The sequence below is a fragment of the Aegilops tauschii genome, chromosome 5 (genome assembly GCF_002575655.3).
Source record: "Aegilops tauschii subsp. strangulata cultivar AL8/78 chromosome 5, Aet v6.0, whole genome shotgun sequence".
Classification (NCBI taxonomy): Eukaryota; Viridiplantae; Streptophyta; class Magnoliopsida; order Poales; family Poaceae; genus Aegilops; species Aegilops tauschii.
In genome coordinates, this window is record NC_053039.3 from 444,026,430 (window position 1) to 444,034,230 (window position 7,801).

At 45.4% G+C, this 7,801-nt stretch overlaps 1 protein-coding gene across 1 annotated transcript; it reads left to right on the top strand.

Annotated features, from left to right (window-relative positions):
* The first annotated feature begins 219 nt into the window (after nucleotides 1-219).
* On the top strand, nucleotides 220-1,877 carry LOC109773442 (thaumatin-like protein 1b). The gene has a single exon (XM_020332140.4). It carries the CDS (start codon nucleotides 869-871, stop codon nucleotides 1,715-1,717), a length of 849 nt encoding a protein of 282 aa, XP_020187729.1. The 5' UTR covers nucleotides 220-868; the 3' UTR covers nucleotides 1,718-1,877.
* Nucleotides 1,878-7,801: the final 5,924 nt, after the last annotated feature.

Genomic DNA, 7,801 nt, shown 5'->3' on the forward strand with positions numbered 1-7,801 from the left:
ACGAGGAGGACGAGGCCGGGCCGTCCAGCGCCCCACCGCGCGTCGGCGACCCTGGCCAGGGCTGCAGCAGGGACGACAGCGGCACCGGCGAGGCGCGCGACGACGACGGCGGCGGCGGTGGCGACTACACCCGCTTCTACAGACTTCTCGGCATGTAGATGGCGGGCGGTGGACGCGGGCGCAATGGCTAGTAGTAGTAAGCGTAGTTTGCATGTTTTTATGTTTTTTTTTTACAAATTTCAATGAAATTTCGCCAAGTTTGTGTCAAAATCGCCTAGTTTGCAATATTTTGTACGGAATATCGCCGAGCCCGCGGTGACCTGTGGACCGATGACCGGGAACGAAGTCGTTCCCAAAGGCCAGTTTAGCGCCGGTTCATCCCCAGACGGCTTTTTTTCAACGCCCTGGGGACCGAACAGCTGCAGATGCTCTAAACTCGCATGTGTCTATAGCCGGCGCAGCGGAACGCGCCACTCTGTCTAGCAGTATATGATGAACATATGGATGCAGCTAGCCCATGCCAAGCGACAAGCGTATGTACGTGAGCCACCAAAAGTATAAATAAATAACACTCGCAAAAGAAGTAAATTAATAAATTCCACACCAAAAATGCAATTCAGTTTTTCTCCTGCACGCACGCACCCCCTATCACCTATCCCGTCTATCTATCTACCTACCTACTCCTGTGGTTCATAGACAGTCTCGTGCGTGCATGACATGTACTCACGCCCCTACTTGCTTCTTGTAGGTCGGCACGCACTACTATAAATTTGACGAGATAGATGGATGGATCGATAAATCGATCGAGGTGTTCTACCTAGCTTAGCTGCTTCCTGTGACCGGCCTTCTTCCCGTCTCCAACCGACTGATGATGTCCAAGGCCGCCGCCGGCGATAAAGGCAATGGAGCTTCTTCCACCTGCAGCATGTGCAGGCAGCTGACCAAACTCTTTCCTCTCCACCTGACCATCGTCCTTCTCCTCGGCGTCGCCACCAACGGTCGGCCGGAGGCGGCGGCGGCGAGGTCGTTCAGCTTCCACAACGCGTGCGAGCACCCGGTGTGGGTGGGCGCTCTCAACGGCGCCACATCGCCGCGGCTCGCCCGCACCGGCTTCTACCTCGCCCCCGGCGCCACTGACGCCCTCGCCGCCCCGTCCTCCGGCGCCTGGTCCGGCAACTTCTGGGCGCGCACCGGCTGCGCCGTCGACGCCTCCACGGGCCGCCTCGCCTGCGCCACCGCCGACTGTGGCACCGGCGGTGTCTCCTGCGCCGGCCACGGGCCCGCCCCGCCCGTCACGCTCGCTGAGATCACCCTCGCAGCCCCGGGCGGAGGAGGCCAGGACTTCTACGACGTCAGCCTCGTCGACGGATTCAACCTGCCCCTCTCCATCGCGCCCAACAACAATGGGGACGGCGGTGCCTGCCGCGCCGCAGCGTGCGCGGGCGACGTGAACGCGGTGTGCCCGTCGGACCTGCGTGTGGTGTCCGGCTCCGGCGAGGTGGTGGCGTGCAAGAGCGCGTGCAACGCCTACGGCAGCGCGCGCTACTGCTGCACTGGCGACTACGGCACGCCGGCGAAGTGCGGGCCCACGAACTACTCGCGGGTATTCAAGGCCGCCTGCCCGGCCGCCTACAGCTACGCCTACGACGACGCCAGCTCCACCTTCACCTGCGCCGGCGCCGCCACCTACCACATCACCTTCTGTCCCGTCACCTGATTAATGGCACACCTAATTCGTTCATTATATACAGTAATTATTACTTTATCACACGAAGTTTATTTTCTTCGTGAAAAAGTATACACAGTAGAAAAAGGAAGTATAAATATGTATTTTTACTTTGGTGCAACAGTGCATACAACGGTGATTTATTTGCTTAGAGCAACTCCAATAGCTCATGTCAAAAACTTTCCATCAAATTCATTTTGGGATGATCATATTATTTAGGAGAAATTGTCTGACAACTACATTTCCCAGTTTTTATAAACTTATTTTTCGTAAATCCATTTTAGCCCCCTAATCTCATAATGTGATCATCGTGGCACACCTGCCAGTGACCCAATGATACACACGCGCGTGGTACAGGGGCACACGGCCGACGAACATGTGCTCGCCTTCGGCCATATCCCGTCGTGCATCCCGTCGTGCATGTGCGTGCACTCGGACGCCCACAGTAAGCTGCGATGAATGGTGTTGGTGGCGTTGTCGGGGTTGACCGAAAACGTCGCCAGCGACGATGCCGAGTGATGGTCGGAGCGCCGCGCCGCAAGGGAGGTAGCAGGAGGACGCGACTATCGTCTTGGACGTGTCTAGAAGGTCGGAGTGGTAGCGGTGGAGACGAGGAAGCAGGCACCGGAGGTTGGGGCTCGCCGACGGCGACCAATTTTGACAGCGGCGGTGTGGCCTCGCAGCGGCGGCGGCAGCATGGGCTGGCTCCAGCAGTGCTAGGGTGTCCGAGCGTGAAAGTTCATGCGGTTTCAGCCCGCCAAAATTACACGGGAAGATCATCTTTCCATAAAGGCGAGGGAAGTTGGTGGGCAATTACACATGCTTTGGTAACAAAAACTGGGTTAACAATAGTTATTGGGGGCTATTTTTGGCTCTCCGTAAATGGTGCCACACCCGGGAAATGATGGCATCAATTACTAATGATGTCATTAGTTTGTGTTGACGTATAAATGCATAATCCACATTTCCTCATCAACTTCAGCTTTTGGGTGAATTGGTTGGTGCGTGCAATTCTACATGGTATAAGAGCCGAGGAGAAGTGTTGACGTATAAATGCATAACCCATCTTTCCCATCAGTTTGAGTTATTTGGTCAACTGGCTGGTGCGTGCAATTCTACAGCTTGTAATCCTAAGTTCCTAACCAACCGAGTCTACGCTAGATAGTAGAGCTAGAATGTCTTTAACAACTAGTTTGACTACGAAAGTACATTTCTATACCTGAGCTCAAATGCTCCTGATCTGAACAGTAAAATAAAAATAATGCTAATTTTTTGGCAAACTTTAAAAAATGTTTGTTGTGCATGAAATCACATTGATAAAAGTTATGGCAAAGAAACAAAATCAGAGCTTCAAAATGCATTTGAAAGTAACATTTTCAGAGCATCGATTTTGCTTTTTTTACCACGCCTTCCTCCAATGTCATCTCGTGATGAAATTTTGCATGCACAACAAACATTGCTTAAAGTATGCCACAAAAAAAACAGAATTTTTTGAAATGTTTTTCTGTTTTATTTATTTTACAGTTCACACCAGGAGCATTTGAGCCCAGGTGTAGAAACTCCACGTCCGTTTGGCTCCCCTTAGTTCATTTCATTAGGTAGAAATGAAGTATCTATCTAGATTTCATTTGGTTGGATTTAGATTTCAATTCAACTTTCATGTTTGGCTGACACATAATTTATGAACTAAAATTATTCTATCCCATGGTTGCCTGCTATTTTGAGGCACACTCATTAACCAACACAAAAATGAGTAGGAAAATAACTTTGAACATCTGTTGTTCACACATGTAATAATATTGTGCACTAAACTCAACCATGATGGTCCACTCTTCTTTTTTGCGAGAAATTTTTTGATCTATTCATCAATTGTCAGGGTAGTACAAAGAAACCAAAAGTAAAAATTACAATCAAATCCGTAGACCACCTAGCACCGACTACAAGTACTAGAGCAAGCCGAAGGTGCGCATTTGTCATCGCGATTTCGTTGTCAAAATTTCAAGCTTTGCAATACATCAAGGGTTCATGATAATATCAAATGGTCACAATGCATCCAAGGTTCACACCATAGCTAAGTTTACAGAAAATTGAACGTATGCATTGCTGAAAGAGCCACTAAGAGCCTTGAATCTCATAGATTGGTAACCTTGTGTATGTAGCAAGTGGCCTCTCTTTTGTACCATGAACCGGTGAGAAACACCCACACATTGTACATGTAAGTAGTCCATGAAAGCAAGAACAGTGATGCAACTAGTACATGTTCGAAATATGCCCTAGAGGCAATAATAAAGTGGTTATTATTATATTTCCTTGTTCATGATAATCATTTATTATCCATGCTATAATTGTATTAATTGGAAACTCAAATACATGTGTGGATGCATAGACAACAACATGTCCCTAGTGAGCCTCTACCGGACTAGCTCGTTGATCAAAGATGTCTATGGTTTCCTAGCCATAGACATGAGTTGTCATTTGATAACGGGATCACATCATTAGGAGAATAATGTTATGGACAAGACCTAAACTATAACCGTAGCATATGATCGTATCAGGTTTATTGCTATCGTTTTATGCATGTCAAGTATCTGTTCCTATGACCATGAGATCATGCAACTCACTAACACCGGAGGAGTACCTTTTGTGTATCAAATGTCGCAACGTAACTGGGTGACTATAAAGATGCTCTACATGTATCTCCGAGGGAGTCTGTTGAGTTGGCATGGATCCAGGCTGGGATTTGTCACTCCGTATGACGGAGAGGTATCTCGGGGCCCACTCGGTAATACAGCATCACAATGAGCTTGCAAGCAATGTGACCAAGGAGTTAGTCATGGGATCTTGTATTACGGAACGAGTAAAGAGACTTGCCGTTAACGAGATTGAACTAGGTATGGAGATACCGACGATCGAATCTCGGGCAAGTAACATACCGATGGATAAAGGGAACTGCATATGAGATTAGCCGAATCCTTGGCATCAAGGTTCGACTGATAAAGATCTTCATAGAATATGTAGGAACCAATATGGACATCGAGGTCCCGCTATTGGTTATTGACCGTAGAGGTGTCTCGGTCATGTCTGCATAGTTCTTGAACCCGCGGGGTCTATACACTTAACGTTTGGTGACGATCTAAGTATAGTTGAGTTATTGTGTTGGTGACCGAAGATTGTTCGGAGTCTCGGATGAGATCCCCGACATGACGAGGAACTCTGGAATGGTCCGGAGGTGAAGATTGATATATAGGACAAAGGGAATCGGATCCGGGAGTGATATGTCTCCAACGTATCTATAATTTTTGATTGTTCCATGCTCTTATATTATCATTCTTGGATGTTTTACAATCATTTTACAATAATTTTATATTATTTTTTGGGACTAACCTATTGACATAGTGCCCAGTGTCAGTTGCTATTTTTGGCTTGTTTTTTACATCACAGGAAATCAATATGAAACGGAGTCCAAATGCAGCGAAACTTTTTGTGGATTTTTTCCGGACCAGAAGACACCTGTTGGGCCAAGAAAGTACCGGAGGGGAGCACAACCCACCAGGGCGCGCTTGGGGGCCCAGGCGCGCCTAGGTGGGTTGTGCCCACCTCGGTGGCCTCCCGCACCGCCTCTTTGCTCTATAAATACCCCAATATTCCAGAAACCCTAGGGGAGTCGACGAAAATCATTTCCAGCCATCGCAAGTTCCAAAACCACCAGATCCAATCTAGACACCATCACGGAGGGGTTCATTATCCTCATTGGTGCCTCTTCGATGATGCGTGAGTAGTTCATTGTAGACCTACGGGTCCGTAGTTAGTAGCTAGATGGCTTCCTCTCTCTCTTCTGATTCTCAATACAATGGTCTCTTGGAGATCTATTTGATGTAACTCTCTTTTCTGGTGTGTTTGTTGGGATCCGATGAACTTTGAGTTTATGATCAGATCTATGTTTTTATCCATGAAAGTTATTTGAGTCTTTTGTTCTCTTATATGCATGATTACTTATAGCCTCGTATTTCTTCTTCGAATCTTTGGTTTAGTCAGGCCAACTAGATCTAATTTTCTTGCCATGGGAAGAGGTGCTTTGTGATGGGTTCGATCTTACGGTGCTTGATCCCAGTGACAGAAGGGGAACTGACACATATGTATCGTTGCCATTAAGGATAACAAGATGGGGTCTATTTCTACATAAATATATCTTTTCTACATCATGTCATTGTTCTTATTGCATTACTCCGTTTCTCTATGAACTTAATACACTAGATGCATGCTGGATAGCGGTCGATGTGTGGAGTAATAGTAGTAGATGCAGGCAGGAGTCGGTCTACTAATCTTGGACGTGATGCCTATATAATGATCATTGCCTGGATATCATCATGATTGTTTAAAGTTCTATCAATTGCCCAACGGCAATTTGTTAACCCACCGTATGCTATTTTTCTTGAGAGAAGCCACTAGTGAAATCTACGGCCCCCGGGTCTCTTCTTTATTATATTTGCCTTCGAGATATATTTTTATTCGCTTTTATTTTTGGATCTATATTATCAAAAACCCAAAAATACCTCGCTGAATTTTATTTTCTTTTTTTTGCATCTATCAATCTACTACAATTTTATCCCGTCAACTTGCCAATTTCTGGCGCCGTTACCCGAAAGGGACTGACAACCCCTTTAACCCGTCGGGTTGCAAGTATTTGTTCTTTGTGTGCAGGAGCTGCTTACGTGATGTTGCGTGGTTCTCCTACTGGTTCGATAACCTTGGTCTCATCACTAAGGGAAATACCTACCCTTGTTGTGCTGCATCATCCCTTCCTCTTTGGGGAAATACCGACGTAGTTGAAGCCAACATCAAAAGGAATTTCTGGCACGTTGCCGGGGAGGATCAAGTCAAGATAGTCACCCGGCCACGTGCCAATTTCTGGCACCGTTTCCAGGGAGACATCATCAACATCTACCAGGTTCCTAATCACAAATCTCATCTCCTTGCAATTTACATTATTTGCCATTTGCCTCTCGTTTTCCTCTCCCCCACTTCACAAAAATTTGCCGTTTTATTCGCCTTTTTTTCGTTCGTCGTTTTTGTCGTCAGATCTGTTTTTGAGTGCAATCTTGTTGATTAGTCATGATGACTTAAGAGAACACCAAGTTGTGTGATTTCTCCAATACCAACAACAATGATTTTATTAGCACTCCGATTGCTCCTCCCGCCACTAGTGCGGAGTCTTGTGATATTAATGTCGCTTTGCTGAATCTTGTTATGAAAGATCAATTTTCCGGTACTCCTAATGAGGGTGCCACGTTCCATCTTAACACATTCGTGGAATTATGCGATATGCAAAAGAAAAAAAGATGTGGACAATGATATTGTGAAGTTGAAATTATTTCCGTTTTCTTTGCGAGATCATGCAAAAATTTGGTTTTCTTCTTTGCCTCGCAATAGTATCGATTCTTGGGATAAGTGCAAGGATGCTTTTATTACTAAGTATTTTCCGCCCGAGAAAATTATTTCCCTTAGAACCCAGATCATAAATTTCAAGTAACTTGAACATGAGCATGTTGCACAATCTTGGGAACGGATGAAATTAATGCTAAGGAATTACCCAACTCATGGGTTAAATCTTTGGATGATCATACAAAAAATTTATGCGGGATTGAATTTTATTTCTAGAAATCTTTTAGATTCCGCCGTGGGAGGTACTTTTACGGAAATTATTTTGGGTGAAGCTACTAAATTGCTAGACAATATTATGGCAAATTATTCACAATGTCATACCGAAAGAGCTCCTACTAGTAAAAAAGTTAATTCGGTTGAAGAAATTTCTTCTTTGAGTGAAAAAATTGATGCTCTTATGAAATTGGTTGCTAATAAAAGCGCCCCTATTGATTTTAATGATGTGCCTTTGTCTACTTTGATTGAGCAAAATAGTGATGTCGTAGATGTGAATTTTATCTCTCGGAACAATTTCAATAACAATGCTTATATAGGTAATTTTAATCCTAGGCCTTTTCCTAGTAATTCCTCTAATAATTTTGGTAATTCCTATGGAAATCCTTCTTATAATAATAATAGGAACACCTCTAATCT

Bases quoted from the DNA above. Each gene is read 5' to 3' on its own strand.
- LOC109773442 (XM_020332140.4), top strand. From the start codon at position 869: ATGATGTCCAAGGCCGCCGCCGGCGATAAAGGCAATGGAGCTTCTTCC.